Source organism: Nipponia nippon, unplaced genomic scaffold (assembly GCF_047370975.1).
Source record: "Nipponia nippon isolate SJK-2023a ecotype South Korea unplaced genomic scaffold, ASM4737097v1 scaffold_6, whole genome shotgun sequence".
Taxonomy (NCBI): Eukaryota; Metazoa; Chordata; class Aves; order Pelecaniformes; family Threskiornithidae; genus Nipponia; species Nipponia nippon.
Window position 1 is genome coordinate 82124919 of NW_028262380.1, and position 25475 is coordinate 82150393.

Genomic DNA, 25475 nt, shown 5'->3' on the forward strand with positions numbered 1-25475 from the left:
TCCTGAATCAGAGAGCTAGGGATGTCCAAGAAGCCTGCAGGCTTGGTTTCCAGAACTAGCGATCCATGATCACTTGGTCGGTGTCTAGTAGTGACACGCAGGAACAAAAAACTCGGAGCGCTGTCTGTTGCGTTGTGTTGTATCAGGAACGTGGAAGGGAAGAAAAACTTGCCAAACGGAGGAGGATAAACGTGATGAAGACGGGCATGTTCTTCTGAAGGAAGTATTCCAAAAATCACTAACAAAAAATAGGAGCAACAAAAGCTTGCAGAAAAATGGCACTTGACAAAAATAAACCTTTTGCCAAACGTTTTGTGTAACCGTACGTCCGTGCACGTCATCGTCCTTAGCTGCGTTTGGGTGGAAGAACCGGGCTTTTCTCCCTAGTGATTCGAAGAGGCGTGAGTTCTTGGGCAGCCTGTGGAAGATGACTTTCTGCCTCACCGAGTTAGCAAATGTGATGCGTGTTCTGCCTCCACTTTCCCATAACTTTTATTATTAGCACAAATAAAAGTTACTGGCAGACAAATAAGAGCTGCCACTTTCCCTTGGGGGACAGCACGTTAACTGGAGTAATGAAGGGAACAACTTAATGTGAGATTTAATGCACAATAGAGATTCTTAATCTATTTGGCTACCTTTGTGTCCTTTCTGCCCTGGGATAGGGGAGCAGAAAGGAGAGGATTGACGGGAAGGGAGCAGCCTTTGCAGCGGGCCGGGAGCCTCTTTGGCTGGTGATGCAGTTCAAGGCAAAGCCGCGTAACGCGTCCTGTGACAAGCGGAGCAAGTTCTGCCTTTTGGAGTTGCCGTCACTTTACTTCAGTTCCCAGAGCGAGTGATTTAATTAGGTGCTCATCTCCAGGACTTTGTCCTGTCGTTAGCTGAGGTTTTATTGGGGGCCTGCAAGGTGAACTCAGGCCTTGCTGAATCTGATAGAAGTTTTACCATGTTATTTTTGGGCGCGTACTGGAACTTGCAATATAGTTGTAGCTTCTTCACAAAAACACAGGGTCAGAGCAGATTCCCTTTGTGACCTAAGAGCCATCTTGTCCTGGGTACGGTTGGTATTAAATAGGCTTAGCGGCGTGTATGAAAATAACAGACGGGAGTCTCGGTGCAGTAGGTAGGTGTCGGTGGCGGATGGGGTTTGCTGCCTGGAAATGCTTATGTTTCATTTCAAAAGAAATGTCTAAAAGAGATTCCCATTAAAAATAAAATGGCAAAACCTGGTGCTGGTTTTGAGATGGGAAGGGAAGCCTTCCAAAAGGTAGGCTGAAAATGATCCATCTCACTCCCCGGCTCTGCCTGGACGCAGCTGAGTTGGGTGCTTTGTGATTAATTGTCCTCTCCTCTCCCTCACCCCTTTCTTTGCCTGCGACAGAAATGATCGTTGACAATCAGATCGAGACGGGGCTTTTGAAGTCGGAACTGAAGGACAAAGTCACCTACACGCTGCTCAGGAAGCACCGGCACCAGACCAAGAAATCCAACCTGCGCTCTCTGGCTGACATTGGAAAGACCGTCTCCAGTGCAAGTAGGATGTTTACCAACCCCGATAATGGTAATGCAGAGGCTTACTGGCTATAGCCTTCCCTTTGACAGCAACCCACCAAACTTGCCCGCCAAGAACTAACTGCGTTGCCTTGACAATGCTTTTCTAACCCACGATTAGCGTAGCGAGACCCGTACTGATGGCACATCAGTGGTGGGCTCTGCAGGCTGCTTTGGCCGTGGCACGTCGCTCTAACCCTATCTTCACTGGACTGAGTGGGAGAGGAGGGGAGGCGGCAGGCAGGCAGCAGACAGGGACGGGCAGCGAGATGCTCTTGCAGCTGGCGTGTAGGGGATGGTGTAGGAACAGCCACGGGAAGGAGAGATTTACAAAAAACTGAACCTAAAGGTCAAAAAAACCTGAACCCAAAAGGCCGATCGTCTGAAATGTTTGGGCAGAGACGAAGCTTTCATGCGCGTTTGATTTCTGTAACAGCTGGTGTCGATGGCACTCTTAATCAAAAAATTACTTGGTAGTAACATCTAGCTTGCATTTTATTGCTATACAATCATTGTCCAGTGTGGGTAAAGCTGATTTCCACCTTGCTTTATTCATCCTGAAGTTGCGTTGTGGTGTACGTTGTGAAAATGTCTCTCTCTAAATAATAGGTAGTGCCACGTTTATAGCGGTGCCTGTAAATGTGTGTGTGCGCGTGGATGCAGACAGCTATAGAGGCCTTGGCAGTGACTCTGTACTTAGCCATACGTTGAGATTTGCAGTTTTCTTACTAGTGATAATCAAAAAAGAGGAGTTTTAAGCCTATTGTCGTGTCCTGGAGTTCTGTCAGCTGCCTCCTGTGGCAGTCTGGAAATTTGTCTAAAAGTTGCCATTTTAAAATACCCAGAAAGGAAAGCAAGCGAAGAAATTATTTTCTTCTTGCTACATGTAAGGCCTCTTAGCTTTCTGTGTTCTGCTTCTAAAACTCACCCTAACGTTTCTCCCTAACCTATTATCGTACTTGATTAAGATTTCTTACTCTTTATCACCCTTGGCTTTTGCAACAGGTGTGTATGTGCATGTGAAGAACATGCATCGCCAAGAGCAATAAGTCTTGTCGTGTACGAGTGCCTTGATAACGCGGTGATGAAGTGAATAGCACCAAGGCCCAATAACGAGAATCGAGGGAACGTCCCGGGTGTGCAGCTTTTCGGTGAATATCCCTGCAGGAGTCCCATGGAGCAAAGAGAGGGACCATGCTTTGGAGAGCACCGTAAAGAAATTCTGCGTGCTCGAGATAGGGAAACCCCTTCCAGAGCCCGCTGCGGTGAGGGGAAGGGTTCTTCTGGGCATCACCGAGCTTCGCTTCGGGCCTGCGAATTCCCGCAAGCCCTGAGCAGACACCGTGCGAACTGGGTGCTATGCAGGGGTAGGAGGGCCTGTGGAGGGCTGGATCCAGGAGGGGTCTTGCTCAGGAGCTCTAGCTAAACTGTCGCTCCTCAAGCCCCCCTGCTCATTTCCTATTAGCCTCAGGCATAAAATTTGTAGGTGCCTCAGGTTTTTTGCCCTTAAATCAGCCAGGCAGTTCGGATCCCTGGAGGATGTCTCGGTTGCGTCAGGCACCCAGCGAGTAACTCGCGTTTGTTTTCAGCTGGGATTAAGAAATGACGTTCTTTCCAGCCCGTGCTCTGGGGCTTTCCATCGGCTCCTCCCGCTGTTTGGATGGGAGGCATCTGCTTTCTGTTAAAAGAAGGAAACGGCTGTTGCAGGTAGGATGTGTAGGCGTTATTTGCGGTGGTGTCTATCGATATCAGCTACCACCTCTGCACTTACTGCTCTGTCTGGACCTTTGAAAAGATGAGCAGGTTTGCTTTGAGGAGAAGGATCCTGGAACAAATAATCAAGTTTAGTGTTTTATTCTGAGTACTTACTGTCACAGTGAGTTCCTAAGGCATAGTCATGTAAAGAAACCTTTAGGATTGACTATGGCATCGCTCTGATTAGTGCCTCCTTCGGGCACAAGAGTCGTCTTAGCTGAAGGGGTTAAAAGGGGCTCTGTTCACAGCGTGCATCCACCTTCCACCTCTCTATTGCATCTATTTTTACTGCACCATATGCTTGTAACAGCCTCCTCTTTTTTTCAGCAGCTGGTGAATGTCGAGTTCTTCCTTTCTGCAGTTAAAGTCATTCCTTGAGGAGCCTTCAAAACCTCAGGGTGTTAACGACAAATTCGAACTTACTTCAGGGGTTTGAAAGTAAATCCTGCTCGGTGTATTATTTAACTGTACCGTGGGCGGTAAGCCCTCTCCTTTGCCGTACAGAGCTGGACTTTGAGGGCTGGTTAAAGAGAAAATAACCGCATGCTTATCCTGGGAAGGATGGTGCTGACAAAGGGCGTTCGTCTAAGTTCTCACTCCAGCCCCTGCTTATTTTTCATGGCTGAGGGCATCCTGTACTCGGATCCTAGGTGACTTGGTTCTTCCCTGATTTCTTTTTCTTCTTCCAAGGGGCTGTGCAGGTCCTGTCTCAGTGGGACTGCTTCTCAAGAAGTTTGCTCCGGGCTCTGCTTAGCCCGCTGGCTGACCTTCAGCCGCTCCTTTCGTGTTGTTTGGCCTCTGTTTCCCCACCTGGGACGTTCATGTGGTAGGAGAATATACAATGCATTACGTTCCGTGACAGTTGGAGTGCTTTGAGACTTAAGGAGGGACAGACTTACGTACAAAGGGAAGTACTTCAGGAATAGTTGTTACCGTTATTTATTATTTACGCTTTAATGAAGAAGTAGCTCCAGAACGTATTTGATCGAGTTATACCACGCTGCCTGGAATTCAATGAGTGCCTCTCGTGTGCTTCTAAAGGCAGAATTTGTCCTTTAGACAGATAAAAATTTAATGAGGCCAACAGGAGCGCAGCTGTCTCTCAGCATGGCTAATCTCAATAATGAAAGTGCCCTCAGCCCCAAGAGCTCCTCAATTCCCTGAGGGTTTCTTTCCGAGTAGGTGTTTCCTTTCAGTGTCTACCTTTCACTTCAGCGTCGGGGAAGCTTTCATCCAATATTCATGCTGCCGCCGGGCTCACGAGAACGGCAGCCCCTCTGCGCATCGCTTGCTTCTCACCTCTGCACAATAGCTTTACGGCTGGTGTATCTGGGAGGCGGCTTGGCTTTCTGCTCGACTGGCGTTCACTAGTTTACCCATAAAACACAGTGATGTAAATTAGAAAGCACCCTGCTCCTTTAATGGACACAGTTTCTGCGTGTTCATTAAGGGTTGTTAATGAAACGATCTCTGCTGAAGCTGAACCAGACCCTGCTGTAGGTTACGGGTAAAAATATTATGCAACCTGCTGGCTCTTACTGGGCAGTCACGATGGATTTGGAACCTATGATTTTGATACGCACCTAATTGTATTTACTTACTTTCAAAGACATTTATTTAGGAAACACTTCAGCGTAATGCCGTTAGCATGGATCCTGCCCATGATTTTCCTTCTTTTTTTTTTTCAGGGCAGTTAGGTTTAAAACCCAAATGAAATAATGACCAATTTCTTCCAGGGTATTTGTCATATCTGAAATCTGGCCATATCCCTTGGGCCACGGTTCCCTGGTAGCAGAGTCATCCTCCACCCCTGTCTCTCGTTTCACTGCTCTTTTGGATGATAAGACTCAGTAGCAATCAGGCTGGCAGAAACACGGGACCTCTGAGCGGCAAAGGTGCGCGCTGGACGCCTCGTATCCGTTGCTGCGTCATAAAGATGGGTGTTGGGGTCATGCTTGTGGGAGGATGTTTCCCCACAAATCCTCTTGCTCTTGGGAAAGAAGTTGGGCGAAAGGTGGTCATTTCTTGTGTGACGTGGGGTGGAGGAGGATAAATCAAAGTACTCCTCTGCTGCCCATTCAGCGGGAAAAAGATTGTTATCAAAAAGCTGAGCAGGCAAAGCTGTACCAAGTAATTACTCAAAGTTACCTTACGAAGACACCACCCCTTTCGTTTCTTTTATTGGCAGGAGGTTGAGCTCTCTGAAGTGTTCAACAAGGACATTTCGATTTTACATTTCAACTGAACTCCTGCAGGCTTTTTTGATGGTTTTTTTGTGAGTCTTGTTTTGATGACTGCCTTTCTAAGGCTTCTTGGTGTCCTTGCCTGGCACAGGGTGCGGCGCTTGACGTGAAGCCCTGCGATAAATGGCGTGTGTAGCTGCTCTCGGGCAGGCCTTGCCCAGCTGGCACACCTTTGGGTTGTAACGCGGGTCTGCCGGGGCTTCGCCGCTGTAGAAAATGAGAGCCGTGGTCACCGTTCCTTATGCAGGTGCCCGAGGACTGTTTCATCAGTGTTTACTGGTGCTTCGCTGGTGATATTTGCTATGCATTTTTGACATTTTTGTTTAAAAGCTTCCTGCCTGCCAGCATTTTGTATAATTTAACACCTGAGAGCGCCTTTGGCAAAAGCGTTGAAGAGAAGTGGTCGGATGGTACTAAAACCGAGCTGGCAGAGGCTGTAGAAACCCGCGATGTGTTTCAGTGTGAGCGTTTAACCACCGTAAATAACGGCATGCTATCCGTCACCGTGCGGATGGTGTCCGTGCTGCCCAAACACCTCAGGAACATTATTTATTTTCGCCGTGCTGACAGCGTACTTTGGAAACAGTTGAGTTAAAATCATACTTAGGCTGTCTGCAGTGCCTTGGCTGATGCCCTGAGAGAAGGATAGCTAGCAGCAGATGACAACTTTTCTCCTCTAAAGTTTTTACTCTACGTTAATGTCCAGCTTTATTCTGTTCAGTGTTTTTCATACAAACTGTGTCCTCAGTCCTTTTAGAGTGTTGAACGATGGCAATACCAGCACAGGAGGAGAGCGTTTTAGGTCAGAAATGAGACGCTTTTCAAGGAACGCTTGGAAGAACCCCACCAATGTATGTAGCTGTTTGCATTATTTGAAGCATTACAGGCTAAGGTACGCATTTCCAAGGCGCGACTGGCGTGCCCGGGTGCGTACGTGGTCAGGATGCTCCAAGTTGGCTCCTACAGGGATGTGACCTGATCTTTTTTCAAACGTGCTGTGTGTCTGCCGCTCTTACCGACCGCGCCGCAGCTTGGGACTGCCGAGCGCAACCAATGCTGCAGCTGCCTTACTCTGGTGCTTGAAATCCGCTCTAAGATGCCTGAATTTTAGACGCCAGGGATGGAAAACTGGCTCCAGACCTGCCAGGTGAACACTGAAAAGGGGAGCTACGGAGGAGATGTCGTGCTCCAGATGAGCGGGCTTACCGCTTCGGTCACCCAGTGATGCGGAAAGGTGCACTTGTCTGTAATTGCGACTCTTCAAACGCTCTGTCTCCTAGCCGGCTTGCTTGTGCAATTGCTCGAGCGTTTCTTTCTTGCCTTTCTTTTTTTTTTTTCTTTTTTTTTTCCTTTGACTTTTCAACTTTGCTCTCTTCCTCCTCTTTGCCGCTGCTACTGTCTCCTGCTTGCGCCACCCAAGCGCGCAGCCCGCTGGAGAGCTCGGTGCCCTGCCTCGCGACCCGCACGCTGGATGACGACATCCGAGTGCAGCGCAGCCCCAGCGTGGGATGGCTCAGTAAGTCATGGGCAGGGCGAGGGCGGGTGGGCTGGGGGAGACGAGAGGAAGAGGAAGGGCCAACTCCCGGCGCCAGCCGCTCTCCTAACGCTTGCTGCTGCGTTACCAGTGGGAAGACCGCAGATGCGTTCCCTGTGGAATGGCTGCTGCTCTGGCTGTTCCTGTTACCCTCAGTGTCCCCTCCCACTGCTCTCTTTCTCTCTGTTTTGCTTTTTTTTTCCTTCATCTGGGGTGAAACAGGTAGGTCAGCCTGCGCTTCAGGCGGCGGTCTTCCTCCTAGGCCATCCAGTACCATTTCTTTCATCTATTAGAAGCGTCCTTTGGCTGTTAAAAGGGCTTCACGGATTTTGCCGCCGGTGCGGTATTATAATTGCAACGAGCTTAACTATTTTAATTTCCATACATATGAAATACAAAAATAGGCTCCCTTTGTCACGCAGCTAGCAGGCCCTGCCAGCTTTATCGCTCAGCGATGAGCTGGGCTTTTCTCAGGCCCTGCTTCTCTGTGGTTATCCTTTGTAAAACATCCCTCACCAGGAGCCTTGCTGATCACAGAGGAGCCTGCCGTTCCCCCGGCAAGGCACAGCTCATTGCCCCTGTGGCACAGAGCCGTTCTTTGTGGGCCATAGCCATCTCCAGAAATCTGAATTTCAGGATATTCCCCGTGAAAGATGACTATCGAGCTTATTAGTAGAATGAGATAACGTGGAGGGGTTTGGACTGCCTGCCTTACTTCTTGCACCAGTTCTTGACTGAGCACAGCCAAGGAGAGGCTCGCATCGCCTTTGCCAGAGAGACGGTAATCTCAATTAGGCCCGAATCAGGAAATTATCCTTCTTTAGCACACTGCGTAAGGGTGAACATCGTGTGCTGAAGGCTTTGGCTGAGGTGTCGGCAGCAGAAACCTTCTACTCCGCTGTTTGTTCAGGGCTCTGAGAGCCTGTAGGCCGGGAGCCTCGTTGCTGCCTTCTGCTCCCGTATTTTCTCTCGAGTCAGAGAAGGTGCTCACCCGAGGACTCCCAGGTTTTGAAGGCTGGGTTTTTTCCCCCCCTTTCAGGTCTTTCTCAGAGACTGAGAACACCTTGTGTCACGATAACCTCCAAATGGTTGGGTCTGCCGCAGGGAGTTGCTCTTATGAGCAGCCTTGTTACACAAACATCAAAAAAAAAGAGTATTGGGCACGTCCTTCCTGCCTTTGGGTCTCCAAAGGTGCACAACCCTGAGGAACCTGAGTCAGAAGGCATTGAGGCTGCGCGGATTTGGGCCACAGCATCCACAAAGCCAAACGGCTTTCGAGCCAACGTTGCGCATGTTGCATCTTGCATTTCTAGCAGCATTTTTCTGTTGGTGACTTTGCTTGGCAGTCGAGATCAATGCAGGGATTTGGGGAAAAGGTCTGTAAATGCAGGCTGGGACACTGTCAAGTTCCTTAGGTCAGCAAAGCTGGTAAAAGGTGAAGCTTGTGGTTTCCAGTCTGCTCTAGAGATCGTCAGAGTCAGTACTGAGTGGGACTAGTCTGAACTTGAGGACCTTGTAAGGCGTCTTCAAACGATGATATGCACAGAGCCCAGACTTGAGGGGAGAACAGCCATATTACATGCTCAAGAGGTTTTGGCTCTCAGTATGAAGTGTAAAATTTCTTGCGAGGAGATGGAGAAACGAATCATCCTAGCCTGTGAGAGCCCTATTTAAATTGGGATTATGAGACGCTTTCTACCTCCAAAGAACAAGGAGCACGTTGTAAAGTTTTGGTGCTCAGATCTCTTAATGCGAGGCCAGTCTGATGACGGGAAAAAGGGAGTGAAGGAGGGCCGTGCGTTGTGCCAAGGAGCTGGAGCTGTGGCCGACGCGTTCGCAGCTCTTGGGGGGGATAACTCTCAGAAACCAGTGCAGGTGCGGGCTTGCTTTCTTCTGGGGCTCAGGTCCTCCGTCCCGCTGACCGAAAGAGGAGTGCGAGCACACCAGCAGTTTCTTCAGAGAAAACACCAGAGCAGTGCTGCATTGCCAGCGAGGGATTTGTGGGCAGGAGGGGGCCATTCCTCATCCCAAGTTGTGGCTGCGATCAAAGGAGTTTCCTGAGAGGTTCATGCTTCTTCTCATACAGGGTTTTGTCTGATGTCCCTCACTTCCAGGCTCCACGCGCTTGTCCGTGTTCAGCCTTGTAGTGCTGCTGGAGCTGGGATGGCTTTAGAGTACAGTCAAGGTCATGTTGTAGGGAAGCGTGGTATTTATTAAATCGAGGGGTAAAACTGGAAAAGGCAGACAAGTGTTTTGGCACATGGGTCTGTCCGGGTCTGGATAAATGTGGGATGGCTTGAGAAGAGCTGCTGTGAGTTTGATGTGGTTATGTTGGTCGTGTTGGGAGAAAGAGGCTGCTAGCAAGAGGCGATCAAGTCATTAGCCGCTTCTTTTAGAAAGAAGGGTAATTATCTCCAAAGAAACATTCGGCCTTGGACATGCAATAAAGAAAGCAAACAAATGTTGTAATCTGGAAAAATATCAGCTGTGAAAGCTGTGGGCCCTGGTTTTAGTCTGTTTACTCCAGAACTGGACCTAGAAATTTGGAAAGCCACCAAAGCAGCCTGCAGAAAATGAAGGGGTACCTTCAGCAGATGCCTTTCTCTACAGCTACATAGTGCAGCTCTTCTGAATAAAAAGCATTGAAACAGCATTAAACAACCGCATAAAATAAAACCATTAGTGTTTTCTACCCTTGCTCAAAGCTGTTTGGAAGCCATACTTAGTTCCTGCTCAGTTGGAGCCGTTAGCCATGCCAGGACTCAGAGGTCTCAGGGTAAGGCTTGAAGAAGAGAAAGTAAATCTCTGCACTGCTGGCTCACCATCCGCAGCAGAAGAGCAGCTCTCCCAAGCCCGGCCTGGGGCAGGGGGGGATACCCGGCTCTGAGAGCAGCCCCCCGCTGTTCCCGTCTCTGCAGGTCTCTGACCTTCTCCAGATCTCTGCCGAAGACGTTTTGTTTGATTTCTCTCACTCGGTAGCACTCAGGTGATAGAAACTTTGCTTCGACTCGCTGAGCTGCGTGACACCAATTATCAGCGTGAACAAGCTTCGCGTTTTAAAGGAAGTGCTCCTCTGATTCTTTGTCTGATATTATTGGCTCAGATTTGCCAAGCAGCCGTGTGTATCTCTGCATCGAGCTTCAATCTTTCATTTTAATTTATGGGTACATTATATAGTCATCAAAGATTTCCCAGAATCCGCTGTGTCTGTGCAACCTTTAAAAGAGAATTAATTACACCATACAAGAAGAGCGAGCCCTGGGTTTCAGTAAGAGGCTTCAGGATTACGATAACCTGGGTTTATTTGGGGTTTTTTTGTCCAGCTTTGCTTTTTGCCAAATAGAAATATTTATGAAATATTCACATCAGAGAAGGTGTTACAACAAAGTAACGTCTGCGCCACATAGCAGACACAACACACTTCAGCAAGTTTGATCACTTTTTTCCTGTTTTATTTATGTGTTTATCTCCTACCTACAGATTCGTATCAAACATTCAGTCAAAATTTGTAAACATTTCTAAGTCTGGCTTGCTAATAATTAATTAGGAGAATGGTTACTAATACATGTAGCTTAAACCAGTCTTCCCTGTGGCATTTCTCACTCTATGAGTAAACATTTGTAAACACTTTGTAGAGAGAGGTGGGGTCTTAAATCCGGCTCGCCATAACAGCAGGAGGAGGAGAAGCTGGGGATCCCCTTCTTATCCTATCTAATTTATCTCATTGTGCTTGGCTTTTGCTGTGTTGACGGTCCTGGCTGCGGCAATAACGCAGAGCAGGTATATCGTGATTCCAGGTGGCTCATAGGAAAGCATGCTTTAAGTCTGTCTCCACATACGTTGAATATCTTGTAAAGACGACCCAGCTCTGCGTTGGGTTCTAGTTTTCCCTAGAAAACTTTTCTTTCCCACTCCTTTTTTTTTTCCTCCCCTCGGTATGCTGATTTATTATAGAACTCATTTGCACTGGGAGCTGATGAAGACTGAAAACTTGGGCTTTCATTTTGGTATGAGTATCAAAGCATACGTTTAATCAGCCTTGTCTCGAAACATAGCCTCAGTTGGGAAATGCCTCGGTGCCATTTCTTTTTGAGGTCTTTCTGTCTTTCCAGTTATGTTCACGGTCAGAAACTCTGTGGTAACAGCAGCCGTTGCTCTGCTTCTGGTTCCTGTGAGCGTCGGGGAGAAGGGCTGGGAAAATTTCAGAATAATTAAAAAAATGCCTACTGACCGCTGTGGTTTATGATACTGTAGCCATCCCAGAAGGTGTGGTTTTTTTTTTAAATTAAATTATTTTTCTTCTTTTACAATTATGGCTATTTCTGGGTTTCTTCAGGTTTAACTACAAGTGCTTTTAGTGGGATTGTAGAACTGAATTCTGAAATCATGGGGCTTTTTTCCAAGTTCTTTAGAACTATTTCCATGTTCTGCTAGTCTCTGAGATCACAAGAGTAAGCAGGATAAGTAGTCCGTAAGGGAGCGAGCAGCTCCTGCCCAGCTGGTTTTGCCAGCGTGGCAGGCTTACAGACGAGCAGTTGGTCTTCAAAAAAGAAATGGAGGTGAACTGCTTCAGCTCTTCGTCTCTGAGGGTTTTCTTCACCTCTCTGGGGTATCTGGTGTCAGGAATTGGTGACTTAGGACCTATCAATGCGGCGCACGCGTCGTTTTAATCAGTGAAATGCTTAAGGTTCGTGAGCTTCGTTAATGAGCTTAGGTGAAGAAAGGTAGATTTTTGTTACTGGCTCTTTTGAAGGACCGAGAGCTGCCAGCTGGGTACCGCAGGCTGCGGAGGGCAGGTGCCAACCATGCCGGAGAGCTACGGCCAGGGGTTTGCAGGTCGGAGCGACCACGAGGGTCCCAGCCCTGCTGCTGAGGGATGGCTTTGTGGCTGGGTCCTGCCCGACCCAGCAGCATCAGCGTCAGCAGCCTTCTTGCTGCTTTGCTTTTTCTCCCACAGGCGGGAATTACGGAAAGTCCTCAGGCTCTTTTGCTGTCTTAAGAGTCAGGGGAACGCTGTGGGTCAGAGATGACGAAGCATCAGTATCTTAATATCCCACGTGCCACGTAAAGTCACAGAAAGCAGCCTGTCAGGGTCTTAAATTGCCCACGTCAGCCTCCCGTGCAAGGAAGGGTGTTGCTGTAGCCTGAGCCTCTGTGTTCTTCTGACTGGATCGAAACAGGTGCTTTAATTGGTGTCGACGTTGTTCTTACAGGCAGCCCAGCCATGGCTCACAGAAACCTGACTTCCACCAGTCTGAATGACATCTCTGACAAGCCTGAGAAAGATCAGGTAAGCTTCAGACTCAGCCTTCGCTTGGTGATGTGTATGGTTAGGAGCTGGATGTCGGGGAAAGAGGCTCTGTACCATAAAACTGAAGCAGAAGAAGAGGATGAACAAGGTAAGTAGAGTATTTCTGAGTCCCGGGACTGGATCCTCCACTTTTTAAGCACCAGCCCTTGAAAACAGCAGATTAAACTCTTGCAAGGCCTGAAGCAAGTGACACTACGGTCGTGGCACCTTGCTGATACCCGTGAGAAAGGAGGGAAAATAGCCAGATATTGATGTATTTTGCATCCTCTTCCTGCTGAGCAGAGGGTCTTTGGGGCGAGGGCAAGGGCCTGCGCAGGAGGTAAGGTCCTGCAGCGCGCCAGGGCGTGCGCTCGCAAGGGCCGTGGGGTGGACGAGGAGCATTCGGGGCGTTGCGTCCCTACCGCAGCAGCCGGTGGAACAGAAGACGCCGCCTCACCCTGTGCAACTCTGCATCGCTTCAGAAAGGCGCCTGTGCTGACAGGTAGCCACGGAAGAACAGCTCCAAAACGGAGATGAGTAATAAAGTTAAAATTGGCCTTTAGTGCCAAGTCTCCACCAATTTGACCAGTTTCTTAGACTAGGGTGGCGTTTGCGGTATATCATACGGGCCGCCTTTGTGTGTGTTCTCGTCCTTTCTGAGAGTGGAAGGGTCTGTGGGGCGAGTGAGTTTATTTCAGCTCTTAGAAAACTGGTGTCTGAATAAGGTCTCTGTGCAAATTTCAAAACCCCTTTGTCGTGGTTCAAAAAGTGGGTTATTCTCAAAGCCTGACTCTTTCTTTCGGAGAATCTTTTTTTTTTTTTTTCCCGTGTCTTTCAGCGTTCTCTAGTCCCATGGTTATTCTGAATGCAAATGAGAGTTACTTTGGAAAATTATTTGGGTAAGGCAGTAATGCTGGCCAGCTGAGAATGGCTCTAGTCCTTCAAATGATGGCAGGTTGCAGTCTTCTGTAAGTGCAACTCTGCCTTAAAGGGACACAGCAACATTGTCACTGTAGAAAAGTGAGGTTAGAGTAATTAAATATTAAAAAAATAAATATATATTTATATAAATAAATATACTTTCATGGAGGGGGGGGGCAGCATGTTTTGCATTGACCTCAGCGTCATTCAAAGTTGTAGCATACATCTATATTGGTTGGTTGGTTTCGCAAAATATCTGTTTCCTTTAATATACGCAGCCACAGCTGGGGAAAGAGTAGTATTGTAAATAGCTTTTTGCCTTGGAAAGACTGCTAGGTTTTATGTTTTAATCACATTATAATTGGGGTCTTATAGATAGGGTAGCAGAAAACTAGGTCTGAAAGTTGCAGCAGGCTTCGTAGATCTCAGTAGCGCAAGCGGTCTCAGTTGCCCCTCCTGCTGAAAAGTCTCTGGATGCGTACAGATAATAGACTTTTTGTCTAGAGTTGGGTATAAAAATAGATGTTTTGGTAGTGCTAATCGTGAAACCTGTTAATAAATCCAGTTTGGAAGTGCGCTCCGAAGTTTTTCAGTGTAGATAATGCCTGACTGTTTGTAGTGAAAACCGTTACTCGAAAACTACCTAGTTCCGAACAGCCGCTCGGTTAATTAGCCCGTGTCCTGCTGATGAACTTTGCACAATGGAACCCTTGTACTGCACGCCTTTTGAAGCTGGCCTGAGAAATCACCTTAGGCCTCAGTTTTCGTTACTGATTGACTGAAACTCCCGTCTTGATAAAGTTTGGGAAATTGTGGTGATGCCTGGCAACTTTCTTGAGCAGGACTTAGCGTGCCGTCGAGGAGGCAAGGGAATAATCTGTCGTGTGGCGACGACGGGAGCTGGAAGAACAGATTTTCTTGCCTTGGCAGCAGAGTGGCTGGCTTTCATTATTTTGGTATCCCATCTGGAAGCTTGACAGTTAATGAGGCCATACAGTGAGGGATGCGTCCGCTGGAGAAAGAGGCTATGCCAATTTTTATTTATTTGTGTGCGTATAAGAAGCGAGACAGGCTGAAGCCAGTTTATAACAGTTGCTTGGAGCAGGACTGGACCTAAGCTCTTTCAGCAATCGGTATTTTTACAAAGAGAAAGGAGAGTATTGTGTGCCTGCGTTTTAAAGAAGGGCTTTGAACAAACTTCTGCATACCTTCAATAACTTCTCTGCCTCCCTATATCCTTAATTTTCAGTTCTGCAACCTTCAGTGCTAATTGGAAGGGTGTAGCAATATTATAGCCAGAATACTCCTTTAATCTGTGGTTATTACCGAGCAGAAAGACACCTAAGTAAAATGGAAGTAGAGGTTCTGGATGCTCTCTCTTGAAACGGTGAAATGTGCTCCTCAGAAGATTTTACCCTTTAATTTCTTTCTGTTTCTGTCTCTCTCTCTCTCTCTCTTCACGGAGCAGTGCTGGTGGCCAGTGCTTTGTAGTCGCAGTCTGACCTGAAGCCCTCCCGTTTTTAGGTTGGCAGGGCGGGTTTTGTGGTCATCACCCACGTGAGAACGCGGAGAGGGACACAGGACCGTGCCTAAGGACAGCTCTTGCCCTGTGCGCCCATCTAGCTGGAAGCAGCTGTCCCATTTTGAAGCAGCCGTACCTGCCAGTACTTTCAGCCTACCTGGGAAGGTCTTCTTATCCAACCACCAGCCTCCAACCCCGGTGATATTTAACATTCTCCGTCCTGAGGTGCTCTGTCTCTGCTGAGCAACAGTTCCCTCGCATACTTTCGGAAAAGCAGACAGGTCCCGGGCATCCGCCTGCGGCTTCCCTGCTCCTTTCCCCTTGATGTTGTAAGGGCGAAGTGAAAAACGGGTGTCTCCCGTTGTATGACCCTGATAGTTCTTTGTCTGGGATGATTCTCTGCGGAGCCAAAGCAGGAGTAGATGTCTTGGCATACTGCGATTGCCTCCCCACTAGCGAGTACTGAATTTTTCCATTCAATTCCCTGTTTGCCATAAGTGGTGGTTTCCAAGGATAGCCTTTGAGGTCAGAGGCACCAAAAGAAGCCTGGAGAAGGTCAGCAGAGGACACCCTGGGAGGGGGAAGGCTGTGTGCAGCAGTGGCATGTGTTGGCCTGTTATCTAATACACTTGGCCGCTTCTCTCTCCTCCTGGAGCTCGAGCGTGGTCACCTGGGCCGGGCTCCTTTCAGGTGGCTTGGGTGGTGGTGGTTTTTTTTAGATAATCCAATTAAGGGGCAGTAAGCGGCAGGGACCTCGGCTCCAAAGACAAAAGCCCAGATTGATCCCTCCAAACATAGGCACTTCTTTGAGGTGCCTGTTGTCGAGTCTCGTCTCCGGAGGTTATTTTTCAGTCCCTGCGGAGGGCTGGAATGGCGGAGTCGGTTCAGGTTTCAGGGGGGCTGGTTGCCTCTCGGACAGTTGCCTCGCTAGCTGCAGAAGAAGCCCGGCTAACGCAGACAGCTCAGCGAAGAGGCTTAAGCTAGGACAGATGCGTTTATGCTTTCGTACGTCTGTGCCGTGGCAGCCCCTGGGCGAGGTGGGTGCTTCTGTCGCAGCAGGGCGGAGAGGTGTTAAAGTCGGTTGGGATCTAGCCGAGGGCATGGCAGTGGCGTGTACTAGAGCGCTGGACGTGCTTAGCTTTTCCCCGGAGGCCTGTCGGAGAATCCTCCCGGGGGATGCCCTCCCGGCGGTTTGCAAGGGCCTGTTTAGTCCTGCACGTGCACATTGCGTCCTCCGCTGTGTAACGAGGAGCCGGGCTTTGCTGCGCTGCGCAGATGCTGACCCTGGTTAGATGTCCCGTTCTGCTCAGCGGCTTTCTCGCAGCTGGCCAAGGCGAGTTAGAAGGCAGGCAGCACTGAAAAGAAGGTTTTGCAGTGGTCCCAAGGCACGCTGACGTTGAGTACAGCCCGTGGTCATAGCAAGAGCTATGGTTTTATTAAAACCGTAGATAACACTCAGATTTACCTGTATTAAGCATTGCGAGGTTGGCTCCTCTACCCTTATGGCAGGGGTGGTTTTATGCTTACTTTGGATTTACTTTGATCTTGCTTTTGTTGTGTTTTTCTCATACTCTTTGCCTTCTTAATACACTTTTTAGAGTTAATCTTCTTAGTGGGTAACCATTAAGCTCTTTCACAAAGAAAATGAACTTAGGATCCTTCTTGGGAAAGGCTGGAGTCAGGAAGGGACAGGGGAGGCTGGGGCTCTTTCCAGCGCTCTGCCGCCAACCTGCTCCTGTATTTAAGACCGGTGGGATTGGCTCGTTCTTTGATAATTTCAGATAATTGCACTAATTCTTACTGTCATCTTCTCCTCTGAAAACAATCTCGGCGTATTGCTGTTCACTAAAAAAACCCAAACAAATCTTGCCAGGACTGAAATGTCTGTCTCTTTATTCTCTCTTTCCCCTCTGACTTCAAGTGCGAACGGACGTGTGATAAGCGGTTAGATTAGCAGCTTTAGCAAAGGAGAGGTCGCTTCATGGAAAACAGTGGAGTTGGAACACGTTCGTGGGCTTTGTGTGAGTCTCTTCCTTACGTTTGAGACTGGATGAAATAATTCTGCCATCAGAATAAGGCCGCACGAAATCATAAAGTGACGCGGAAATCGGAACGTAATAGAGTCCGGGGTTACTTGTAAGGTTGGGATGTCTGCTAAATTAAAAATGTCATCTTGCTCTTTTTCCCCTTTAATTTATGGAAAGCAAATGATTGTAAAGCTGAAACAAGAGGAAGGGCCAATTACCAAAACGCAGAGTTTGCAGAAAATCATTAGCTGCGGATTACTCGTCGCAAAAGTTGCATCAGTCACATCGATTGGGCTCCGGTGTGCCTGCGACAGACCAAACACCGTGCTCCCCGCCTCGGCCGCATCTGGCGGCTGCTCTGGGTGGGCTGCTTGTCACGCCTGGTGGTCTGTGGAAAGGGGAATTAATGGGACAGGGGTTTATTGCTTATTTGGATAGCGCAGAGTCGGTTACGGTCAGCAGCAGCACAGTGTGTGGACACCAAAGCTTTGCCGAAGCGGCTGTGCTGTGGGTTCAGCGTTCGCCTGCATAGAAGCGATTGCAGAGAGCGTCCGCAGGCAGCAGCGAGCCAGAATTTCTGGTTGAGCAAAAGTACGTGTATTTTCTCCGAGAGACGTTCAGCCGTGGTTTATGTTGCTGTTTCGGGGTGTTGGGGTCTGCTGACGATCACCAAAGTGCTACAAAGCTTCTTGCCCGTCAGGTTCCCAGCTGAGCTCACGGGATAAGAAGCCGTAACGGGATATTGAACGATGTCTAAAAGAGACCAAGGTTCGTGGGGGAAGAAGCGGAGAGGGGAGGAAAGCTTTTATTCCCATTTTCCCTGCCACGCTCAATGAACACGCTGTCTTGCAGGAGGCATCACAACTTGCCAAGGAGCAGGGGAGCTCCAAGGGCAGTCTTCCCTTCCCGCCCCCAGCCCGCGGGGGAAGCTTGCCCCGTAGCGGCACAAAAGGCTTTTGATTCACTCCTCCTGCCGCTCTCCGCTCCGTCAGCAGTGCTGAGCACCCCAACAGCTCTGCCGGGTTAAGAGCGGGTTATTTATGAGCACTGAAGTCAGGTAGTTTGCATGAAGCGGCTCCCCTCTGCCACGAGAATGACGGCTTCATTCGTTGTACTGTGTTGCACGGAGATTGCAGAAGAGCCCGGTTCAGCATCCTCAGGGTCTTGCAGGGGCCTGACTCAAGCCGCTCCGATGATAAATAGCTTCAGTGAAGGCCACCGAAGTTTGATTTTGCTGTTTTATGATGTTTTTGCGTTGGGCTTGTGTGATGTTTTGGCAGTTTCTAAGGATCGTGAGGGAAGAGGAGGCGTGTTCCTTTCCATTGTATTTGTGTTGGCAGAACACTGCTTCTGAGGTAGCAGTGTGGAGAAGCGATTTGCCTTCCTTTGTCTGATTTTATGAGGTGTTGGCTGCAGTTAACGTACTGGTCATTTGCAGCTAGATAGGCAAGCAGAGGCAGCGGCACTCTGGGACAATTTATTTTTCTTTTCTGTTTTCCAATTAATAAATCAGCGTCTAGGCTTCCTGCTCTCTTCTGGGCTCTGAGCTCTCCATTGCCAGATACAGCGGTGGTACCGGAGCGGTGTCCGAAAGACCAGGACTTCTCATGGCGGGAGAATTCCTCCAGCTCTTCGAGGTCAAGCTGCTTGCTCAAGTTTTTCTCTGACACCATGTTGAGCACCAAACCGAAGGGCCTAATGAAGGTTTCTTGAGCCGTGAAAACAGGCAACCTCGTGGTTTTCCCTACTCTGGTCCACAGAAGAGATGGGTCTAGAAAAAGCAGGCACCATAGGAAGCTGGGGAAGCTCCCGCTGCTGTTGCCACTTCTGGCCCTCCTCCCGTGAGAAGTGCTTCCGTCGTGCTTTGTTAAAATGTCCGAGCGGCTGAATCGCTAGGGCTTCTTTAATGCCCAAGATGTAAAATAAAGGGGACATTTAAATAAAATGTGTTTGGTCAGGGACCTGTTGTTACTGAGCTGATGCAATAGCATATAGAAAATGAATATATGTTGATATAAGGGGAGTTTACTGACCTGGCGTTATCTCCACTTGTATGTGGGACAAAAACCGGCTCTGAATGAATATGGTCAGTCAGAGAGAGGCACAAAACCCTTCTTATTTGTTGTGGTGTGTGCAGTGTTTATTCAAACTGGTGTTTCCATATCAACAGGGAATCTGTGCCAAAGCCAGCTCTAAAGTTAAAAAAGAAACGGGCCTCGGTGAGAGAAAGCCTCCCGCCTCTCCTGGGGGACTGATGGACAGGGAGGGCGCAGTGGGATCCCACTGTGCGGAATGACGTCCGGTGATGAATGGTGGGAGCGACTCCCTGCTTTTCCTGTTTGAAGCTCTCCTTGTCTCCGCAGTCAGAAGCAGACGTTCCTAGTTTTTAGGTCTGTCGGCCTGGATGACCTACTTTCGCTCCACGGAGCTCAAATGAAAATGACTGTCTTCCAGCACAGATCACTGCCACCTTTCTGAAGGAAAGGAGGAGTTTTTAGGAAGTTTAGTTAACCGGAATTTCATTTACTTTGGCCTTTTTTCTTGATTCAGAGGGCAGTTTTGCTTGCATCGTTTCTCCCCGCAGTGTATCGGCAGCCCACCTCTAAAGCATTCCTGGGTAAGGGGGTTCTGTGCGTAGACAAAACACGGAGCGTTGAAGGTCTATCCCTTGAGGTGAGCGTTCATGGGATAATTTATGGGAAGGTAATCTGAAACGTATATGTGAGCAGATACAGAAAAACAGAGAGACAGAGGCAGATTCAAATTCCTGGGGGAATTAACCTTTCTGAAGTACAAGAGCTCTGTGTGTCTGCGCTCAAGCGTGGGAAGCCCGTGATGAAGTACGGTGGTGTGACGAGGTGAGCCCGCGTACCCCTACGCAGAGCAGGCAGAAGACAGAGGGACTTTTTCAATGGCCTCTGTTAAATAATGCAGCCCTCACCGCTTCTCCCCGCTCGCCGTACCTGCGGATCGTGCGCTGGGGCAGCCTGGTGCTGCCCGCCAGGCTGGAAGATCCCCCATGTTGCGCTTGGCTTTGGTGTAACAGGAATTTGGGGAACTGGATCCCTTTTCCCTGTGATCAGGGACCGTTAAACCTTCCTTGAGTTACACAAAGCACCGCGTGTGCAGCTAGGCTCCTGATGGTAATCTGTATGATCAGGGTTTATCTTGAATGCTCAGGTTGTGCCGTACTTTGCGGGGGGGAAGAGCTGCATTTCGTGGGTTTGAGTTTTGCCGCCCCGTGAGCTAAGCAGGAGCTGGAGCCTGCAGCCAAATCATACCCAAACCTTCACAGGGGTTCCTCCCCTGCTTGTCGTCCCCACATCAAGCACTGGCCTTTTTTAATAGCGCGGTGCTGGAGGTTGTCGAAGGTAGTCAACTTGGAAACGGGATGTGTAGAGTGAAAACAAGCAGGTTGGAGTGGACTCTCTGTTGGAGACGCTACATATAGTCTAGGGGTCTTCAGCTTGAAAAAGCGTGGCTTGGGGAAGAGGAGGGAGATCAGTAAAATGATGAAGGGCAGAAAGAAGAAGAGGAGGAGTGGAACATTTTCCCCACTGGATGGGACAGCCCTCGTAGCTTTGTTTTCCCAGAGCGGGACTGCCAAAAGCTGCCTTCCTCGGCTTTTAAGCAAAAGCCTGGAAGCTGTATTTTTGATATTTGCCAGATAGATGGCATTCTCCATTTCTCATGCCGGTGGTGTTTGCTTTGGTCGCCCGGTTCCACTGGCAATAGCAACAAAATGCTGCTAAGGGGACGGGGAATTCAGGCGTGCGCTTCAGGTCCTGCCTGGCCGGAGGAGGGCGGGTTATGAAGTTAGATCTGTTCATAGCTTCCTTAGGTGAAGTCAGTGGATGGCCCTTTCATTCTGGTTTTGTTTTATTAATATTGTTATTTGTAAGGATTATTAGTTATCTGCTGTATCTATGTAATGGCATTAGACCTGAATAACATTTTTCTTTTATTTTTCCTTTTGCCGTAAGCGTGCGGGGGCTTCCCTGCTGCAAACTCGGCAGGCGCTACCAGGTGAGGACAGTGGTGATACCCCATAAAGGCAGCTGCTCTGCCCACAGCAGAAAAGCTCAAACGAGTCACAGCCTCGCACTGCGCTACCAGGTTTTCTTTTGTCCCAGCCCTCCTTTTCACTTAGGGCTGATTTTTCAAACAGGGCGTAGCTGCAAAAGCTTTACGTTGTGTAAAATAGGTGGTGTAAGATGGCATGTGAATGGACTAGCTGCGTCCCATCTCGATTCATCGGGGCTACTCTCCCCGTGCGGCTGGCGCTGAAATCCACGCAGCGCCAGTCGGGTGAGTAGCCAAAGCCAACAGGCCTCGATCACGGCGCTCAGCGCCCGCAGGGGTCCTGTGCCGAGGCAGAGGTAGCTGCTGATGCCGTATGGCACGCTGCAGGGCTCCGTCCCCAAAGAGCAATTGACTTCAAGCTTTCGTAGGCTTGCAACCTCGATTGCCAAGGAGGCCGTTCCCGAGCAGATGGTGTGTTTTACCTGAGCTCCAGCTCACACGGCTGGAGGTTTTTGGTTGGTAACGCTTCCTCAGGCTAGGGGCGATCAAATACGACTGTGACGCCTAAGGGCAAATAGATTCTTCCGAAGTGATGAGTGCCTACATGCTCCTTGCAGGCTGTCCTGCAGAGACTGCAGCGTCGTTACCGTAACGCGACTAGCCAAAGGGCTTCTCTAGTTACAATTTTAGTGCTGTATCATGGGTTTTTGGTTGGCTTTGTGTTTCTGATGCTTCAGCTAATGACTCATTTAATGGAGTTTCCACTTGCCTTGGGTGTTCTCCTGCCTTGGACAAGCCTGCGGACGACTTAGCAGAACGTGCCAGGGGTCAGAGGCAGGAGCCATGCATTCGTTCAGCCGAGCGCTGCTTTTCATCTCCTCCTGCTCTTGGTTGGTGGGCAGCTGTGCTCGTGGTTGCGCTCGGTGCTCCCAAAAGAAAGGAAGACGCTTTCCATCCTTTAGAAAGTATTTGATGCTGAGCGATTTAGGAAAATAACTCTGATTTGGTCCCTTAAATTGTTCTTTAATATCTCACCAGGAGGTCCAGGGGCACATAACTAACCTGGTGACTGTGGTTGCTCCTTCTCGCTTCCCGGGCCTGCGAGCTGGCCTCGTGCCTTCCCTTTAGACGTGCATTTCGGGCTGGAAACTGCGGCGGTGAGAGGGCCGGGCAGGCAGGGCTACGGCCCAGTAACGTGCCTGAGAGCGAACGAACAGATGCAGTAAAAGCCCTGTGTAATTAGGAATTGCTTTCGTTTCCGATAAATCTGAAGGGATGCTGGTGATAACAGCGGTGTTAAAATACATTGAGGGAAATTGTGATTTTCAGGTTGCCGTGCCTTTTTGCAAGTGCAGCGTTGGAGATCTGTGGCCTTTAACATAACATTAGGGGTCGGGTTGGAACGGTGCTCAATTTAGCAGAGTGCAGGGAAGGTGAATAGAGCGGTCCAGCTGCGCAGGCTCCCTCCCTCCCTGCCTTTGGGTGCTGCTGAGGACTCGAAACTTCCTCAGGCTCCTTCAGGGAATGGTTCAAAATGGATTGTAAGTGCTGACGGCACCCTTCCCGTCACCTCTCTGATAAATGATTTATGAAAGTGGTGCTGCAAAACGCATTTGGAGCAAAAAACCCACTCTAACGCGAGCTGTTCACCATTAGTCGTGCTGTTTTGATGTGCTGGGCAGAGGGCAGGCTGAAGGGGCCGGTCCCCTCGGCCTCGGGACTGGAGATCCTGCTCCTCGGTTCTGGTTCAGAAAGGCACCCGGGTTTGGGCCAGCACCGTGCTTGCTCAGCAACACGCGTAAGCGCACGACCGGCCTGTTCAGCAAAGTTGAATGGTTATTGTGGATTTGCTGCCTTCCCGTTATTTTTTTTATCTCCAGTTTCCTCCGAAACACCATTCATGGAAGAACTGGTAGCACTTTTCCAGGCTTCCTCCACAGAGCTCCTTGATGCTTATTTAATATTTTCTCTGGTGGTAATCCCGACTGAAGTGTGCAGAAGTGTTCCAGCCGTTTTCTTCCTGCTGGATCAATGATTCATGCCTTTTCATGGGACTTTTTCCATTTTCCTCCTTCCTGGAGCCGCCTGGCGAAGCTGGTTAGGGATTCGTAGCCGCGTGGAGTGCCCCCCCCCGTCGGTGCTTCTGGCAGGACATCCGCCCTCGCCATTCAGCCTCGGCCAGACAAACACAGAGCATCTCCAGAGATCACCCAGGGCGAGGGGAGGCGGGTGGGAACCAACGAAGGGCAGGATTTTTCAAAAGCTTTCAGCTTCAAATTCATTCTGCCGCCGCCGAAGCTGAAAACAAAGCCGTCTGGGATCCGAGGACGCTCGGAAATCCGCCGCCCCCCCCCCCCCGGCTGCGGGTGCTAAGCCAGGCAGGGGGTGCGTGTAAGATGGGGTCACTGGTGCCCCCAGCGAGGCTGCAGGAGCTTTGCTGGTGCTACGGGGAAGGCCGGGGTAAGAGCAGCGCTGCTCAGATCACCCTGCCGTGCAGCAGGCCTCCTTGAGCTAATTTAATAACCTAGCAGAAAGGCAATCCTCTGCCAGGCTAAAGAGATTTCAAGTGCCAGGAGGATACCAGAGAAGAGTCAGGAGAGGCTGGTTTTTAAAACTCAGCTCCTGCTGCAGCAGTGTTTTCCCGTTATCAAATCACATATTGCTGACATCGCTCCAGAGTTAGACTTATTGAATATTTTGTCAGCTAGATGATGCATGCTGCAAAGCCCTGTGGGTCTGCTCGCGTCCGCTGTGGTACTGTTACAGTACATAGGTGCAGAGATAAGAAAAATAACCTTCAGACTCTAAGGAACTATTCTTAGCGTGAAGCTATAGCTACACTTTGGGGGAAGACCTATAAATGAGAGTAACCCTGGCAGCTGGCTGATGAGAACGATGCTGGTCAGTAGATTTCTTCTGGCCTTCTGGTTTAATGGTGATGAGCGCAGAATTGGACCTCGGATACCATTTGGATGCCGCGGGCAGGGTTGCTGGAAATGGATAAATACAGCTTTATAGGTCGTGTTCTAAGCTCGCTTTCCTGCAGTTTGGAGCCCCGCCGTTCAATAACACAGCAGATGCTTTGCCGCGTTTCTAGAAGCGCTGCTTATATCGTGACTGAAGTCCCATGCTGGTGGATTCACCTTAGGTCGGCTCGCCCGGTGCTGCTCCCAGACCTGAGGCTTTCCCGTCGCTTGCGCAGCGAGCAGACGGCCCTCAGAAAGAGCCGAGGTGCGGGAGCAGAATGCCTTGCTCCGTGCGCTCTCCCCCGCCAAGTCGGAAGACGGCTCGGTGCGTGTCCCGATGCAGGAGCCGGGGGTAGGCGTCTCTAGATCCAGCGCACAGCCTGGTTTCCAGGCTGCCGTAGGCGACGCTGCGTTGGCTGCAGCACTGTGCAGTTGCGGTGTAACGGTGTTGGAGGAAGCTCTCCGTTAACGAGTGCCAGATTTCCTTGACGGGTTTTGCTGAGCGTGTCCCTAAAACTCGTGCGTCCGAGCATTTTGTCATTTGCTCGTTCTTCCAAGGGATCCGTTACCAAGTGGTGAACAATTGCCAGCATCAATTTAAAGTTACAAAGATGCTGTTGGGGAATTACCATACGCTTTTTCTTTTCTGGTGCATTTAAGGTATTCTAGTTCATAAATATGACAGCCATCAGTCAGTGTGCGCTTTGGGGCTTCTGAGAGCTCGTGGAGCCAGAGTGTGTTGCAAGCTGCTGTGGATTTTGGGTAGCTCTGCCCAAGTGGATTTCTTTGCCCCTGGGCCACACTGGTTTTTCAGCAGATCGGGCAGAATGGTAGATAGGTATGTACTCCAGGTGGTAGCAGCTCATTTACTTACATTTCTGTGTGAGGGTCTTAAAATTTCTCTCGGACGGAAGGGTATTAGGGGATAGAGGGCAGAGTTGGGATCAAGTTAGGAGTTGCTGTGGCAGGGTAAAACATCAGCTGCGGTAACTTGATTATAGAGCAATGGATGTTTAATTGATGGTGGAAACACGGGAGGCCTTTTAGCTACACGGTGACTAGCAACCTCGGTAGCTGCCTTTCGGTGGCGGGGTTTTACATGCGTTTCAGTTACGTGGCTGGGACGGAAGAGGGAGTTTCTGTGTGCTGTCAGAGTGAAGGATGAAGACAGGCCATTACTGCTGCCTGCCTGCTTACTGATCCTTTTGTAAAAAGTGCTCTTACCCTCGACTTCTGCATGCGTAGTTGAGTTGCTGCTGTACAAATTACAGAAATTCATTAAGGGTGGATACGATTGTACTTCAAAGGAGCAGTTGAGGTTGAGGTACAGATATATAGAGAGAGAGAGAGGTATATATATGTACACACACGCACCCCTTGCTTGGTATCCATACCTGGGCTAGCAGAGTGTGAGGAGCCTGGTCAGGAGGGGAACAGTTAAGGCAGAGCCCCACCGCGAGCGTCTGGAGGGGCTTCCCTGCGCCACCCAACCCGTCCTGGCTCAGGACCCATGCAGAGGCCGGCTGTGCCGCTCACAACCACCCTCTTCCTCATCTCCCCGGCTCCCACCTTGGCTTCTCCGTCCAGGTCCGGTGCTTTTATTTTCCTCAGAAACCCTCTCTGATCTCTCTCTTCTTCATGGA

The 25475-nt window shown here is 49.5% G+C and overlaps 1 protein-coding gene across 5 annotated transcripts in view; it reads left to right on the forward strand.

Moving 5' to 3' along the window:
- The window catches only part of SLC4A4 (solute carrier family 4 member 4), a 183554-nt gene that overhangs the window by 98452 nt on the left and 59627 nt on the right, over positions 1 to 25475 (forward strand). For 2 of the 5 annotated variants that reach the window (XM_087737168.1, XM_087737170.1), the window contains 2 exons: positions 1382 to 1534; positions 12297 to 12373. In XM_087737168.1, the coding sequence (XP_087593294.1) occupies positions 1382 to 1534; positions 12297 to 12373 (230 nt within the window). Of the gene's footprint in view, positions 1 to 1381; positions 1562 to 6969; positions 7066 to 12296; positions 12374 to 25475 lie in introns of all 5 variants that reach the window. The other 3 variants (XM_009463608.2, XM_087737169.1, XM_087737167.1) reach the window with 2 other exon arrangements.